The sequence below is a fragment of the Brienomyrus brachyistius genome, chromosome 9 (genome assembly GCF_023856365.1).
Source record: "Brienomyrus brachyistius isolate T26 chromosome 9, BBRACH_0.4, whole genome shotgun sequence".
In the NCBI taxonomy this organism is placed as follows: Eukaryota; Metazoa; Chordata; class Actinopteri; order Osteoglossiformes; family Mormyridae; genus Brienomyrus; species Brienomyrus brachyistius.
Genome location: NC_064541.1, coordinates 26429172 through 26447018, shown reverse-complemented (window position 1 = coordinate 26447018; position 17847 = coordinate 26429172). Strand labels below are relative to the sequence as shown.

The window sequence follows — 17847 nt, the reverse complement described above, 5'->3', positions numbered from 1 at the left end:
CAGTGTGAGAATGCTTGATGGAGGGGACAGCCTGCTCACTACAGCACCAAGGGATTGTCGTTGATGACATCATAACCTGGACATCACTCTCCCGCTGAATAGCACCCCTCCGTAGAGGCTGCACACTGTTAAAAATTCACCCTGAACTATAACAGAGTAAACATGTCCGTGGAAATAAACACTGATACCACATTTTATACCATTTTACCAACCTTTGTGCTGAATGTTAAGCCCCATAGAATTTTAAATAATGTCAGTTAAATAACACGTTTTACACAATGCTAATTTAATGCAGTATGCCTCAAAGCAATCAGGCATTTTTTTCCATTTTGCATGTGCCTGTTATGTTATGTATGCGTACAGCTGAAAAGTACTTTGTAAATTTCCCAGGAACGGTGCATGGCCCAAAGCAGTACCGTACCTTTAAGAAACACAATAATCCTCATTATCTGTCAGCCGTGTGTTAAGGCTGATTACATTCGGGTTTATTTTTCCTAAATTAAAACAAGTTTGTTAATTCTACTCGGCTTTTGTTCTCCTGGCATTTTAGGTGTGTGTGTGTGTGTGTGTGTGAGCGGGTGGGAGATCTTATTCTCTTCATCACAAAACACCCTAATGACAAGCTGGAGGATGGAGCTTTCGGAACCTGGTCAGCACAGGTTGGCCAAGACGCCCTTTAATATTGATGGTGTTCAGTTATTTTGCAGAGCGACTCTCCTTTCTGACGAATCTGATTATAATAAGATTATGGAAATGACAGCTTCAAAACTCAGAGGCCGACTGTGCCGTATGTGTGCATGTGCTTGATAAGCCATAGCTGTCCTCATCACACCTGGAGCTCGATGCCTGTCAGTGCTGGTGCAACTGACATCTTTTCTGACCCCCCAGGGAATGTGACTCACTCTATGCCGGGGGAGGGCTGGAGGGCTGTAATGGATTTTCTCCTGCACCGCGTCAAGGCGGGGTGGTCCTGGGTGGGGGGTGCGACGGTCATTAATTAATCGAGGCTCGCCGGCGAGACCCGTCTGAGCCATGTGGGTGTGAAGCATAATTAAAAGGAGGTGATGAGGACTCCTGTGTTGTGGGGGGGGGGGGGGGATTACAGCCGGTGGGACAATGTGAGCATCTCCTCGTGTCTCCACAGTCTCACTGGGAGGGGGCTGACCGGGAGACTGGTGTTCAACAAGACCAGTGGCCTGCGGACCGACTTCGACCTGGACATCGTCAGCCTGAAGGAGGACGGGCTGGAGAAGGTGGGGGAGGGTCCAGCAGGCTGATCCGGAGGCCAGGAGACCATCCACACATTCATACATGAACAGTCATATACATTATTACAGACTGCCAGAGGTCTTTGGGGAGACACCAGTGAGAAGCTACCTGTTTGAAATAATACAAGATTATATTTCAGGGGGTTGAAGATGATCATTTTAAGGGGGAGCAACCAGAGGCATATTCCCCGTGAGGAATGTTTAGTTTGAACATTGGCCATGCACAGTTCATAGTGATGTTACAGGTGAGGTTATGATAGCCATTGTTTTCCTGGGCCACATCGGTCAGCATCAACCCAAAGAGAGCCGATGCATACTGTAATTGCTAGGAAGGAAGGGGGGGGTTAAACCAGCCACCACCGAACAGGAAGAATTCACACCCCGCTGCTTTGGATAATGAGCTCCTTCAGACACACCTTTTGCGTTTGTGGCTCCGCAATGTTGTAATACTTCTGTCTCTGTCTGTAGAGGAGAACTGGTACGTCGCGATCTGTGTTCAGCAGTATAATTTACCTCCTAACAAGGAACAAAATGACTGATGCGATTGTAAGTTAGTGGGCCGTAAAGCAAATTGGATTGTTAACTGCGGCTTTTGCTAACGACTGTCCGGGGTCACGTGTTAAGCTGCCCGTGGCAGTGAGGTGCCTCCGCACCGTTAAACGTATTAGGTTCATATGAAGAGGCCCAGGAGTCGCCGTGGCAACACGACAGCGTTCTCCAATCTCCAACTAAGGTTCTGTTCCATTAGCTACTGGGCTAATTTGGCCGTAACTGGTTTTTCTTAGTAAAACTGTGCATTTCAGTACAGACACACTCACCACACACACACACAAGTGCCCACAAGAGGATCCCCTCAGGCGCAACCTGTTAGGGAGACATGTTATCATTTCTCAACGGGAAGCTGCTGATGCCCTCTTGCCGATATCCATCACTCACTCTGATTTATTTCCTTCCGGATCCTTCCACGGCTTCACTCCCCACCCTACTCGCTTCAAATGTTCCTGGGGGAGAAAGAAAAAACGGTCGGTGGCCTAAAACGGAATTTAAGCATATTTGTCACATTTCAAGGGAATTGTGCCAATAGCTACTGCCCCCCCCCCCCCCGGACGGATGCAGGCAGGCTTCAGCTCGGCTGAGCTTAATTGAATATCCACGCGCATTTTAGACTCTTATCAAATTAGAACTTTCCGGAATGGAGAAGCCTCTTGATTGCAGGCCTTAATATCGTTAAAAGGCGAAAAAAAAAATTAAGTTGGAAATCTCGGCTTTGCGCAACGCCAAAATAAGTTTGGATCCACTGCTTCGGATAATCACTTTCAATGAATTGAGTTAATTGTGCGCAATTAGGAAGAATGGGCCAGCGTGCTGAGCGGAAGGCAGTGCCGTGATATTTTTACGGCCCGCATTTTGCGGAGTCGTTCCCCTCTCGCAAGCTGTAAGTAATATTCCTTTCAGGAGACACCCGCTCCGCTTTCAATCAGAACTCTGGAGCGAACATCGTTTCCTGCGCCTTTCAGCCCCCGCCTGGCAGCAGCTGCTTTAAAAACCAGCCCCATGAGTGTTTTTGCCGACTGTGGAGGCGGGGCTCCGGTCTGGTTCCTCTTTCCGTAATGGGTTTCCTTTGATGGCCAAAGGGCCGTTTTCGAACGTGACCATGCAGAACTCCCGGCTATGCTCAGATGTGGACCTGGGCCTTCAGCAAAAGTGTTTTGGTCCCCCGTTCTCTCCCCAGATGGGGCAGACACCCCCCAGTAAAAACCAAAAAAATGTGCATTAATGCGCTCCCTGAAATGCAAATGACGAAGGCCCGTCCAAAAAAGGCCGTTTAGCAAGGAGAAATGATTGTTCCGTCAAGCACACGGTTTTTTTTCCAGGTCTTTCAAAGCTTGGGTCCTCTGTATAAACCTCCGTAGCAAAACGATTAAATTATTTTTTGTCATAATTTTAGAAGAATGAATATTTATGAGTCAAGCATATTTACCGCATCAGCGCACTGATATTTAATCTTCCTCGCGTGGAATCGCATGTGGGAGCGCGGGCACACAAATGGGCACGCTCCCGTGTGCTAAAGGTGGGATGCGACAGAACACCCACCCGCTGGTAGTTCATTCACAAAAGTGCCTCGGCTGCCCCATCTCAGTCCGCCACCAAAGCTGAGTCAGAGCTGCGATTTCCAGGGTGCTACAGAGCTTCGTACGGCAGCCAGCTCCATCGTTTGCTGATGGCTTGTTAGTTTGCTCCTCTAATTATTTTGAGTTTAGTGACCTACAGAGGGGATTTAAGGATACTGGTGGTGCTGACAGCTCCACCAGGTCAGAGAGCTTGAGAAGACACTCTCTGGGCTGCTTCGCCTTCTCTCTTTCCTCGCTTCCCATTGGGTTAAGTTTCTTACTGATTGACAGAATGATGATTCCCCGCCCACCATGGGTTCTTATAGTCTCATTTCTCTCTTCAACCAAGTGGGGAACGTTGCTCTCCAGCATCCCCTGCTGGCCGGCGCGAAGCTCACGCCTCTGTACATGTGGCACCCTTTAACACTAGATTTACCGAGTTTTTATTCTCTGCTGAGAGTCCCAAGGTGTTTGTCACCCCTGCTGTGATTTTCGCAGGTCTTCAGCCCCATCCTCCTCCTGCTTTTGTTGTGCAAACACACCCATTACCTGTGAGGCCTGGCGCATTTGCATTTTTTACTCAGAGTAGCTCAAATCCAAGGCAGGCTAAACCTCTGTGTGTGACATGGAAACCTTCACAAAAGTCTGCCATATCTATACCAAATATCCCACACGCTGACTGACCTGCAAATATGAAAGACGCACATTCACAAAATATATGGAAACACAAGTCTGTGTTATTTATAAAACAAATTGAGTGAAAATAGAATGAAAAGTTGCTAATAGAATGAAATGAATAAAATGAAAACATGCTAACACTTCAGTCTCCAATGCATGTTTGTATATAAATGTCATAAGCTGAGTGAAGTCATGGTCCATGGTTTTTGACATGCTCATACACATACAGAATAAAATGTCATTTCATTTTCATTGGCCATCACTGAATTATAACACCAAAAGTGAATTTTGTTTTTGTGTGATCTCTCCAGCTTTGCATGTTTGGCTGTTCATGTAAAAATTGATGTATCCGTGCCTCAGTTCCAGGTTCATCTCTTCGTCATCTTTCTGCCTTTTGTCTCAGTGGTTACTGTCCCGGGGCGGCATGGTGGTGCAGTGGTTAGCACTGATGCCTCACACCTCTGGGACCCGGGTTCGAGTCTCCGCCTGGGTCACATGTGTGCGGAGTTTGCATGTTCTCCCCGTGTCGTCGTGGGGTTTCCTCCGGGTACTCCGGTTTCCCCCCACAGTCCAAAAACATGCTGAGGCTAATTGGAGTTGCTGAATTGCCCATAGGTGTGCATGTGTGAGTGAATGGTGTGTGAGTGTGCCCTGCGATGGGCTGGCCCCCCATCCTGGGTTGTTCCCTGCCTCGTGCCCATTGATTCCGGGATAGGCTCCGGACCCCCCGCGACCCAATAGGATAAGCGGTTTGGAAAATGGATGGATGGATGGGTTACTGTCCCACACAGTCTGTCTATCTTTCAAAGTCTGTGTTTGCAGCGTTTGAAAACCCAGTGACCATCATCCCTGTATTTGGCAATGGAGTTCCTTGGCTAGAAGAATCGGAAACAATCTTCTTTTTCCTTTCCACCCTGTAGATGCTTTGTACAGAACGTAGGCATTCACCGCCACCAAGTCCAGCATGTTGTAAAACACAGCTACTGGCCACTTGCTTGTTGCTGCTCGTACTGAATACATGCGCGCCATTCTAAACACTGACGTGGAGAATTCCTCTCCCTGTGCAGTGTCCTTTGCCAATGGAGGAAGTTCACGGCAAACGTTATTCACCATGCCCAGTAAAGTGAAGCAGTCTGTGTGACAGTGACAGTGAGGTGAAGAAATTGTCCATTGTGACATTTCTCCCGTCATCCAGAAATGACTCCATCAGACTCATGACCACGTTCTCTGCCAGCCTTCACCAAGAACTGTGCTGAGAGTTTCACTCCAGGAGAACACATGAACATAGATGTACAGCTGTTCTCGACCAAGGTTCATTGTCCATGCAGTATATTTACATTTACATTTACAGGATTTGGCAGACGCCCTTAGCCAGAGCGACTTACATAAGTGCTTTGAGACTCTGCAATGAATTTCCGATGCTAGCTCAATAAGGACCCCAGCTACGAATACTATCTCTGAGAACGCCATTGAGTAGTGCAGAATTTTTATTTTATTTTATTTTTTTAAAACACACACCAGAAAAAGAGTCGAGTAAGAATATAGAAGTTCTACGTCAGGTATTTCTGAAAAAGAAAAGTTTTGAGTCGTCGCTTGAAGACATTCAAGGATTCAGCTGTTCGGACATCTAGGGGGAGTTCATTCCATCAATTAGGTGCCAGGACAGAGAAGAGCCGAGATGCGTGTCTTCCTTGTGCCTTGAGGGGAGGTGGGACCAGTCGAGCAGTGCTGGAGGATCGGAGAGATCGTGGTGCAGAGCGGGGTGTGATGAGGTCCTTTAGGTAGGATGGTGCCAGAGAATTTTTGGCTTTGTATGCGAGCATCAGTGTTTTGAATCTGATGCGTGCAGCTACAGGAAGCCAGTGGAGGGAGCGCAGCAAAGGAGTGGTGTGGGAGAACTTGGGAAGGATGAAAACAAGACGAGCAGCTGCATTCTGAATCAGTTGGAGGGGACGGATGGCGCTCAGTGGTAAACCCGCTAGAAGCGAGTTGCAGTAGTCAAGGCGTGAGATGACGAGGGACTGGACGAGTATCTGGGTAGCCTGGGTGGAAAGAAATGGACGTATCCTCCTGATGTTAAAGAGGAGAAACCGACAAGAGCGAGAAAGACTGGTGATATGTGAGGAAAATGACAACCGATCATCTATGGTAACTCCAAGGTTTCTAGCAGAAACCGAAGGACGGATCAGGGAGTTGTCAAAGGAGATCGCAAGGTCCTGGAGGGGGGATGAGTCAGCCGGGATGAAAAGCAACTCAGTTTTACTAGTTTTGAGTTTTAGCTGGTGAGTGGTCATCCAAGATGAGATGTCTGCCAAGCATGTAGAGATCTTAGTGGAGACATGAGTGTCTGAGGGAGGGAAGGAGAGGATGAGTTGAGTGTCATCGGCATAGCAGTGGTAGGAGAAGCCATGTGAGGATATAACTTCGCCAAGAGATTTAGTGTAGAGGGAGAATAGGAGAGGGCCAAGAACCGAGCCCTGAGGGACACCGGTGGAAAGACAACGTGGAGTAGATGTGGATCCATTCCATGTCACTTGGTATATCGCATCCAAGCCGGACAAATTTGGGATCAAGTTCTGGATGGCCACGGATTTGGAGACCAAATACGTCTGCAACGTGTCCCCTAACTTGGGAAAGGACCCCAGTCACCAGAAAAGGGAGAGGCTGGCAGAGAACATGGTCATGAGTCTGATGGAGCCATTTCTGGATGACGGGAGAAATGTCACAACGGACAATTTCTTCACCTCACTGGCACTGTCACACAGACTGCTTCAGCGCAAAACAACACTACTGAGCACAGGGAATAAAGTTTGGTATGAACTTCCTCCAATTTCAAAGGACACTGCACAGCAAGAGGAATTCTCCGCGTCAGTGCTTAGAAGTGGCAGTGTCTCCTTGACAATTTATGCACCTAAAAAAACAAGATTGTGTGTGTTCTGAGTTCCTTGGACCAAGATGTGGCGATCTGTGAAGGCAGAAAGAGGAAACCCAACACGATAACAGACTATAACCACATGAAGGTATGTGAATGTGTGTATAATTTTACATCAGTGCTACAATGTTTTCTGATATGTACTATACAGGCCTATATAGAAAGAAGGTAGAAAAAAAGCAAATACACTCATGACTCTCTCTCTCTCTGCTGTTATAGTGTGGTGTAAATGTGTTGGACCAAATGGCGCGCATGTATTCCGTAAGAGCAGCAACATGCAGGTGGCCAGTAGCTGTATTTTACAACATGCTGGACCTGGTGGTGGCAAATTCCTACGTTCTGTACAAGGCATGTACAGGGTGGGAAGGCAAAAGAAGATTATTTTTGAGTCATCTAGCCAAGGAACTCCATTGCCAATTTATGCCACAAAAGGCTATGGGGACAGAGGAAGGCTGCTGCTGTGCCAGGACTTGTATGGACAACTCAGTGTCAGGTACAGGAGAACTGCAACAGAAACCGCAGCAGGTTTACCAGTGCAAAGTGTTACAAATTCACTTGCGCCAAATGCAGGGATGATGGTCACTGGGTCTGCAAACACTGCAAAGTTTGAAACACTCAATTTTTTTTATAAATAAAACAGACTTGTGCTTCCATATATTTTGTGAATGTGTGTCTTTCATATTTGCAGGTCAGTCAGCATGTGGGATATTTGGTATAGATATGGCAGACTTTTGTGAAGGTTTCCATGTCACACACAGAGGTTTAGCCTGCCTTGGATTTTAGCTGCTCTGAGTAAAAAAATGCAAATGTGCCAGGCCTCACAGGTAATGGGTGTGTTTGCACAACAAAAGCAGGAGGACAATGGCCCAAGAAACTCTCAGCAGGGATGCTAGTAGGTGTTAGGCCCAGGGAATTTACGCAAATTTGCGTAGATTTGGCAGTTCTAGTGTTAATTCCCATGAAAGACTCCCTGGCATCAAACAACACGCTGCCCAGCTCTGCGCCACCAGAAAAGGCATATTCACGTCGCGCCCCATGATCTGAAAGGGATGATTGACTGCATTTCTCCCACAATGCACCTGGAAAGTGATGCCTATTAAACAGCTGTCAGCACTGGTGTTTAATAACAGGAAAAATGCCGCCGAACAAGTCCCTGGAAGTAGTTGATGAGATGAAGGATTTCATCTGAAAAGCTGTAAAGCGGCATTATTTTTCAAAATTCTGCACGTAGCTTATCTTAATATGCACATTATATATGATGATTGTACTCACAGGATAATTTAATGGCTTCTTATTCAATAATTGGGGCAGAAATTTCCCTTGTGCATATAAACCACCATGCATATTGAACTCATAGCTTCAACATTGTTACGGAGACTATATATCAAACTGCATTGAGAGGAACCCATTCTCTTACAGTAGAATGGTAACCTAATCAAGACTGATTAATTGTACTTTCTGCGGGGCATGAGAATTGTGAGTACTTTTACAATATATGAAAAAAAGAGAATTGTCTAAAGTATAGGCATAGACGTCAGGGATTTACTCTGATAGTGGTCAGTAGTGGGCAGAGTGTAGCTCAGCAGGGGGCATGTAGTTCAGTGGGTTTGGATGCTGTGCTTGTGATCAGGTAGTTGTTGGTTCAAAGCCCGGGGTCGGCAGAGTGATTTCACCATTGGGGTCTGAAGAAAGACCCTGCCTTCTCAAAAATGTTTTTTCAAATTGTAATTTCCAATAATTAAATTAAATGACAGAGAATGAGTTGCAATGTCAGATGCTACATGCACAGCTAACAATGCAGGGTCCAGCATCCAACAGAAGAGCTGTGACTGATTCTCTATTGTTCTCCATCCACAGGTGGGGAAATGGAGTGCATCAGGGGGCCTCAACATCACCGAGGTTCCCAGGAGGAAAGGGATGAACGTCACCGACTCGCTGGCCAACCGCTCCCTGGTCGTTACCACTGTGCTGGTAAGCCCCCCCCCCCCCCCCCCCCAGCGCCAGCTTGTCCTTAACTTAACAGGAAATGAAGGGACAGAAGAGGAGAAGGCGTAAGGGAGAGCTGAGCGGAGTCCTGTGTGGCCATGCTGAGAACAGCCAGCTCATTTCCTGACACATTAAACATTCATACGGGCCGGACTTCTGTCATCCAAAATCTTAGGCCTTTTCTCTTATGCGCTGAATTTGTAGTAATTATAGCGAGACAAACTGTTCAAACGGGGCGGGAGAAAACCTCGAGAGGTGAGAGCCGGTGTTACATACGCATGGGAGGCGTGCGACTCATTCTGAAATAATTCCGGGTTCAGAAGAGTCAGGACCAGCAGCTCAGCAGATGCTCGGGGGAATCCCAGGTTTGTGGGTGTGTGTGTGGGGGGATGGGGGGGGGGGGGGGGGCGGGATCGTTCCCCCCCGGGGCAAACAGGGCGTGAGAGGCAGGCAGAGTTACACAGTGAGATTCCGAGTGTGAGCGTGCGATCTGTGACCTGTCTTATAAATGTGAAGTGTGTGCTTGTGGGGGGGGGGGGATTTAAATATATCCCAAGCTTAGTCTTGTCGCTTCAGGATGATTCCGAGGCAGGGAGGGTTGATAAAAACACACACAAAGTTAAAGACAAATTACAGAAGAGTGGATGGTGCGGAGGATGTCAAACTATTAATATCAGCAATGAAAACATGCCATCATTCCATTCCATAGAGATACACCCCCCCCCCCCCCCCCCCCCCACCATAGCACCTAAATTTAAGTCTGTCAGGGAGGGCGTGCATTTCTGTGGGGTTATGGGACAGGCACTGACAACAAACAGCCCTGCCGTGCTTAATTTGGATGGGGCGTAGGAGGGGGGACAGTCATCAGCGGTGCTAAACGTCGTCGTTACGCGAATGCCGGACCCGCGGGCCGTAATTATTACCGAGCGGAATCGGGAGGGATATAATCAGCTCCCATCTGGTGTCAAGGAGCGAGACAAGCACTTTCTCTGGGGGGGCAGGAACAGCCTGAGTGAGGTGTTGGGGGGGGGGGCATTGCCATGCTCCCCTGTGCTCCTCCCTCCAGGCAGACGGATCTGGAGAACACCCAAAGTTCATTTCCTGAACGTAATCCCCCCCCACAGTGGGTCATTTTCACAGTCCTCGCATTAATTTTCATTGTGTCTCTAAGCCAGCTACATACCGTTATCCGAACGTTCTCATTACCGGAGAGGGAGATCTGGGGAGGGGCCCCTGTTTGCGGACCCAGCCGTGTTTGAGTGTAAAATGATTAATAGCAGAACCCTCGGGGGCCTAATGATGGAACGTCTGACGCTCTCATCGGTGCATAAATAAGACAAACTCGGGTGGTTTTATAGAGACGGGTTTTTGCATTTGGAAAACAGATTAAGATATTAAATGCGATCTCCATTGTGTATTAATTGTCTACACTCCAATGGCTGGAAGGATTTCTTATTTTGCAACTCCACCCCCTACTGATGTGCATCGCACAGCCATGGAGAGAGAGGCAGAAAGTGTTCTAAGTGTGTTCTAAGTTCTAAGTGTTCTAAGTTTTGAGCACCGACCTTCAGGAGTTTGGAATGCAGGTAGCAGTGATACTCTTCTCCTTCATTTGTGAACATTTTTGAATTGAAGAAAGAGGCTGACCGGGTGACCATCTAGTCTGCTGGTCTGGCTGAGCTCTGCCCCTCGTGTTCACCGAGGAGAACATCTCAATCATAGCTCAGCCCGCCTGGAGCTGAAGGCTCCGACACATTGAAGCTTAGCTGTGGGAGCTCATTCCGGTGACTTTGTGCCTCTGTGCAGGAGAATCACCAGATATATCTCATAACATTTGGCTGCGCCTCAAAATTCAGTGCTTGTTCTAATTTGATCTTTGCATTGCTTTAACCTGGACTAATGGTGATCTTATAGATCGTCTATACTGCACCGTTGGTGATCTTATGGATCACTTGTACTAAACTGGTGGGGGTCTTATGGATCACTTGTACTAAACCGGTGGTGATCTTCTGGATGCTAAAGCTAGAGCAATGCTGAGCAGTTGAATGTTTTAAACTAGACCATTGGTTTAAATGAGATTTGAGACCTCATAACTCATCTTTCCTGCCATAATGTTTATAGCAACTTTGATATGGGGGGGGGAGGCATTACCCAGACAATAGTCTGTCACATATAAGTGCTCCATACACTCCACCCACACATCAGGTCTCACCCTTTGTATTTACTGAAGAAACAACACTGGAACCAAGAACAAAGGACGCAAGATAAATGTCCCATTCAGCTCCTCCCACACACCACGCCCCCTCCACGATAACCAGCAATCCTAGGACCGCAGTGATGTTCTGAAAAGTATACCTGTGGGATTTATTTTGCTGTTCCTAGGTCGGCCTTCCTCGTGCCAACATGTGGTGGTGGAGATACGGACGACAGTTTTCGAGTTGATTGCCAGACTAGGAGTGTATGAAATGAACAGCCGTCTGTGCTGAAATAACAAACAGCATGGAAGCCTTGCGAGTCGTAGCAGAAGTTCAGTGCTGAGGAGCCCAACATGTGCAAGAATGCGCCGTTACTATGTAGGAGTTGTGGTGAAGCAGGTGTCTGGTCCTGACTGGTTTAACTTTCTTCAGGGACTTCGCAGGGGGGGGGTGTCCATATTTCTGCTAGTGAGCATTCATTGTAAAGTTTACATGAGCTTTGTTTTAATAATTTGTGTATGATGTGATGATTTCCCTCTTCAATAAAAGCTAAAAATTACACTCAGAGAAATTTCTGAGTTCACTCTCAGACTGTAATCATAAGATCTTAACAGTTTTACCATTTCTCAAAAGGTAAAGCCCTTCAAGTTACAGTATATTATGCCGTATTTCAAATATCTTGAAATAAGTCTTTGTAATTGAACGAGACCGAAGCAGATATTACTGGCAAGCTTAAATATTACTGTGTGAACAGATCAAAATTAGATGCTAGACCCATTTGAAATTTTATCCCATCTTCCGAAAAGCTGTGGCTGATCAATGAAGTCGCTGAGCTTCTGTTACGGCAATCTAATAGTCTTTTGAGTTTTCTGTGACTTATGTCTGTATGTATTCATCCACAGGAGGAGCCGTACGTCATGTTCAAGAGGTCTGACAAGGCTCTGATGGGAAACGACCGGTTTGAGGGCTTCTGCATCGACCTCCTGAAGGAGCTGGCTAACATACTGGGCTTCAGCTATGAGATCCGCCTGGTGCCTGATGGAAAGTATGGCTCTCAGGATGAGAAGGGCCAGTGGAACGGCATGGTCAGGGAGCTGATGGAGCATGTGAGTTCCGGTACCATCTGTGGGGTGGGTTAAGGGTTAGAGGTTAAAGGTCATACATTCAGCCTTGATGGGAAAAGTAGCAATGAAGCAGGACAGACAAACCAGTAAGACATATACTGACCTTAAAACACTTTTCATTTACCTAGGAATTACTGTAACTGGTTCCACTGGGAGGGTTTGTAAAGCCAACTGGTCGTAGGTAGCAGAAGGTCTCATCTCTTAAATTTTCTTGACAAACTGCACACAATAAGTGGACTCTCTCCTAACTCTTGCAGTTAAACTTTGCTTAATCTCGTTCTTTATCCCGAGAGAGGAGCAAGGTCAGTCCGTCGTAATGGTAACACTTGAAAGACTGTTTTTATTTTTGTGCGAGTGAAGTCAAGTTTCTCTCAAAGGCCTCCAAGCGTTCTCATGAAGAAGAGTACAGTGTTTGCAGAGATCACAAGCGGACATGCCTCTGCTCGCAAAAACACACAGCCTGTTTTTTTATATACCTGACATTTCTGTGGATTGGTAAAGGCAAACTGAGAGGAGAAGCAGGCTGTGGTCCTTGCAGTTGCATCTCCATGTGCAGACAATCCATCGACTGGTCATGTGCGACATCTACCAGGACCTTCGCGAGCAACACAAGCTGTCAGCAGTAAAGCTTGCATCAACGTGTCAGTAAGCGCGACCAGGCAGACAAATCGCACATGGCCTCTCTGTCGAGTTTTAGGCCCCTTCAAACTTATATTTTTCTTTCGATTTTCACCGTAACTGCAATCGAAAATGCTCTGTCTATTCTCTGGAATAAAGGATGGTGTTTTTTTCCAGCTGAAATAATCACACATGGCCTTTCCACCATTCGGTGGGCTAGGAGAAGCCCAACTAGTGCATTTCCAGCATAATAACAGCCTTAGAAAGCTGTCGGTAAGTTAGTGAGAGTGATTGAAGTACTTAGCGGTTGACTGAGACTATCAGAATAAAACATTTTTAAGGCATGTTTAAATAGTTCTGTAGATGTTTTCTGCCCTGCAGTGCACTGGCATCTCATCCAGGGTGTCCCCGACATAAGGAGTGGCCAATCTTACCCACAAAGGACCAGCGTATATGCATATTTTGGGATAACCTTTAGGTCAGCTGTTCAAACACAGGTGCGAGGATTTTTCAGCCAATCAGTCCTCTAATTAGTAACCTAATTAGGGAGTTGCAGTGAAAATCTGCCCTTTTTGGATAAGACTGCTGACTCCTGCCCTTTGTGTTTTGTTATTCCCCAGGGTCCCCGCAACCCTGTTATGGCTAAGGATGGATGGATGGATGGATAAGCAGATGTATTTTTAAATTAGGGATTCTGATAGGCCATATTTAATCAATTTGTGAGGTATGCTCTGAAATATCTGGTCTTTAACAAGCAACAGCATTTGTATGTACAGCTCAGCCAAGGGCATTTACGCATGCGTCATTTCATCACCTATCTGTAATCGGATGCCTCGGTACCCGGAGCTTGGGTATCCATTTCCCCTCCAGGTCTTATCGTGCAATGGGTTCCCCTATGCAGGCTCCTTATCGGCGCCTCACGGCCGAGCCTCCTGTGTGTTTCGGTGGGGGTCATTCTAAGCTTCATCACCTCCCTCTACTGCTGGTGGCAGATAAGCTGATATCGACATCGTCGACCTGAACAACAAACCTGGGAACGTGCTCTGAGACCTGAACCCCCCCCCCCCCCCCCCAAGCTGCTTTGAAGCTTGGTAAGAAACCCTGTTTTCAAGCCGGTGAGCTGGGGGCTTTATCTGTTAACCGAAATGCCTTGGGTCCCTGACCGCATCACCGTCTGTCCTGCCTCCCGAATGATGTCTACGCTTGACGCTTTCTGGTTGCACTTTACAAGGTCTGTCTGAAAACAAGAGACTACCCTATGGTCTAAACGGCGGCCCAGAGGTCCTGTAAGGGGAGGAAGAAAGTTTATTAACGGTTGCTGTCAACATTATTTATTGATTCAATTTTTTTGCCATCAGAGCTTTTTATTAACCTCTAAAAATTTCATTATCTGTTCATCAGCCTGGACAAACAGTGTATATTACTATACAAGACCTCACAGGGCAACTTGGCTAAAGAACATCCTGTTTGTGGGTTTTATTGCTTTGCAAACACGAAAAAACCAGACTGACCCGACATTTTTTTTTCCCCGCACAGACTGCCACTTACCCACAAGGCTGTGCTTTGCGTGTGTCGCGTTGCCACCCTGAATAAATCACAGCTTCATTACCGAATTACAGACGTCCCTTTGCCCCCCAAATCTATTATCGGGCACCGTGCCTGTGTCTGCTCGCTGGAGACCGCAGACCACGTTTCCATTTGTCCCTGTGGGTGACTGAGGGAGACGGAGGGGGACTGAATGTGTGAGAGAGTGTGAGATGTGGTTTGTGTGGAATGAGTGGAAGCGCGAGTCTCAATGAGTGTAAACACAGAACAAAAATGCTCAATGTGACGCGGCACTAATTAAGTGAAAAAGATACAGGGCTTATTTGCCTTTATCATTTTCTCACAAAATGCACTATAAGCCAAAGGGCATTGTGGGAAAAAAGTGCCAAATGATGCAACAGGCCTTGTTAAACTTGATTAGCTACAACAGATGATCCCATTAATCGCTGTACGATGGTCGGATTAATAATGAGCTTAGCTATTCATTTGTTTTCCACTCTGCGGAAATTAATCCGCGCGCCGGTCGAGACGAAGGGAGGATTGAGAGGGCTACCACTCAACCGCCTCCATGTTTGGATGCGTTTGTGTCCGGGTTTTGGTACCATGGACAATCCCAGGCAGATGTTAACATAGCTGGGGTAAAGGCTAGTGCAGCCAGAGGGTGAATTTTGTGGCTAGTTTTACCGCTTAGCATTCACATACTGTTTAAAGCACAAAATTAGCTGTGGGAATAATATTCTTCACAATTCATTAATTATCCTTCAGTGATGGCAGTAGAAGGTAAAGGCCGTGGTTAGAAATTAAAGGAAAATGTTATTTTATGGCAGTTGGGCCATATTGGTGTTTCTGCAATATGTGAATGTTGTTGAGATGTACTGTACTTAATGGGTCAGTTTATATGGAAATTCAGTTCGGCTCGTCCTCTCTGTTCATTGCTGTGTGTTTTCTGAATAAATGACCAGCAGGCAGCGCAGGTAGGATGGAATCGGACCTCGGCACTCTGTCCTCAACAGGAGTTTGTACTACGCTGCTGTGGCGGCCATTTTGACTTTCAGCCTGCGCCAGGTGTTGGGCGCAGATTAAGTACTGTAGGCCTTTCTGTCTGCCTAACTTTGAAAGTGCGAAATAGACTTGGCATAACAGACTGCATAAGGTCGCTGACAGGTCAGCATTCTTCCGAACAGAGAAGGCAATCCTTCGGCTGTATTGGAGTGTCGTCGTACAGTACAGTACAGCATGGGTGATGCTGGCTAATGCTGCTAGCCTCACTTTCGGATGCCCTGTTTCTGTCAATGTGCTGCACTGGCCAGAAGGAGCAGTCATTTCCTTAGCGCTACTAGGAGCCGTCGGACGATTATGGTCTCCTAAAACATAAAGGGTTCTTGGGCAATGGGGGGAATTGCTGCATATTGAAACGACCCCCCCCCCCCCCCCCCAATGCTGGGAAGCAGCTGGTTTCATTAACCTCCTATTCAGCCCATGAGAGAGAGAGGGTGGAGGTGAGGTGATGTAAATTGTGACCTTCTAAATATACAGCAGGTTGTATAATTGGGGACGGCTCCTTTCCATCAGGCCCCTGCTGGAGACACCACGTGGGGCCTGGAGATGCAACCCCCACCCCCCCGGAACAAGAAGATGGAAAGGGAGAGCACCTGCACCTTCTGGGATATCTTTTGAAGGAAATCTCCTCTTATGTTCACACATTGAAGTGACCCATTAAAGTTGGATTTAGTGCCATCCCTCTGTGGAGGAGGCGTGGTCTTCGGCACAGCAGTGATTCCGGCATTTTCCAGGCAGGCTCCGCTTTGCATCAGCTGCTCACGGCTCTACCTGTCTGCTGAAAACTCCCCTTTGCATCTCGCAGACTTGGCCCGCAGTTCGCGAAGGATTTTCGGCACTGTAGAGATACCAGCCCGGCGCCACACGAAAGAGGAGAGCCTTGGCGGATTTCAGTGTATTGCCCCTGGAGGTGCTAGCAGCATGTCTGCCTTTTTTCTTGTGACAGGAGAGACCCAGCAGGCTGAAGCATCACACTCCACGAGCATGAGTTAGCCATCCGCACCAACAAGATGAAGGACATAGTTGAGTGTAGCGTTTTTCCCCGTCTAGAATGATGTAACCGTGTTTCCCATCTTCCTTCCAGAAAGCCGACTTGGCGGTGGCACCCCTGACCATCTCGTACCTCCGAGAAAAGGTCATCGACTTCTCAAAGCCCTTCATGAGTATGGGCATCAGCATACTCTACCGGAAGCCCAACAACACCAACAGTGGCTTCTTCTCCTTCCTTACTCCCATGACCCCCGACATCTGGGTGTACATCCTGCTGGCCTATCTGGGTGTCAGCTGTGTCCTGTTTGTCATCGCCAGGTAAGTACGGCATCTCCTTGTACTTGGCTGGAATGTCGGCACTGTGCTTGACGTGCTTAGCTGGACTGTTGGCATGGTTACACCGTCAACAATGGAATGGATGAAAGTGAATTTCAAGTACATTCTCGGCTTTGATTTGTTCACGCAGCTGGTGTTTATAGAAGGTAGATGCATATTAAGACGACTAGGAAATGCTGATGGGTAAGTTTATTAGCAACTAGTTGTAACCAAATGTTGCATTCTAATAAAACCTGGACAGAAGCACGTTTGCAGGCTAAATCAAGATTTGATGAGCTTAAGAGGTAGTCAGTGTGAAAATCCCCATTCATGGATACCATTTACGAGTATCACTCTTGAGTGAAGTGCCACTTCAGGAAATTCAGACTGGACTGGGATTATTTTCGTTGTCTTAGAGACAGCCCGTCTTCTCGAAAGAGATGTGATTTGCAGTAATCCCTCCTGACCTATGAGAAGCAAGTCTGATCCACACTTTAGGTGTCGTGTGCGGAAGCAAGAAACAGAAGAATTCTGCAAAATTCTAATGCTAATACTACGTATTGATCACCTCTGATACCACACTGATGTGCTGAGGGTTAGAACTGACCATTTGCCGGCTTTGCTTTATATCTGTGAACAGGGGAAAAATCATATAGCACTTTAATAAGATCCTAACCGTTTCACATATTTGGGAAGCAAAAATCTAACTAATCTAAAAACTAACACCAGCATTCTGGAACATGGTTGGTGCCCCTAAAAACTGACCTGTTCGTACTGCGTTGTTTTTAGTCCAGTTTTAGCCCTTTAGTGAAGACAAAACATTTCCTCTGGCAATATCACCTTGGCTGACATGATGCCTGTACCATAGGCCATTATTTTAAATTGTCACCAATTTATTTGGCCACTTGACGTGACTGACATGGAGTCCGGATCCAAAATGGTGACCGAACAGCAATCGAGGTGCAACCTCTGATTCAAAGGCCTCAGATTTTCCGTTCGAGAGCCCAGAGCCACGCAAAGTGAATA

General features: G+C 47.0%; 1 protein-coding gene across 1 annotated transcript in view; it reads left to right on the top strand.

Moving 5' to 3' along the window:
* The window catches only part of grik3 (glutamate ionotropic receptor kainate type subunit 3), an 83255-nt gene that overhangs the window by 50466 nt on the left and 14942 nt on the right, over nt 1-17847 (top strand). Inside the window, 5 exon segments of the mRNA XM_049024937.1 lie at nt 1145-1156; nt 1158-1253; nt 8847-8960; nt 12073-12276; nt 16601-16824. Coding sequence (XP_048880894.1) covers nt 1145-1156; nt 1158-1253; nt 8847-8960; nt 12073-12276; nt 16601-16824 — 650 coding nt within the window.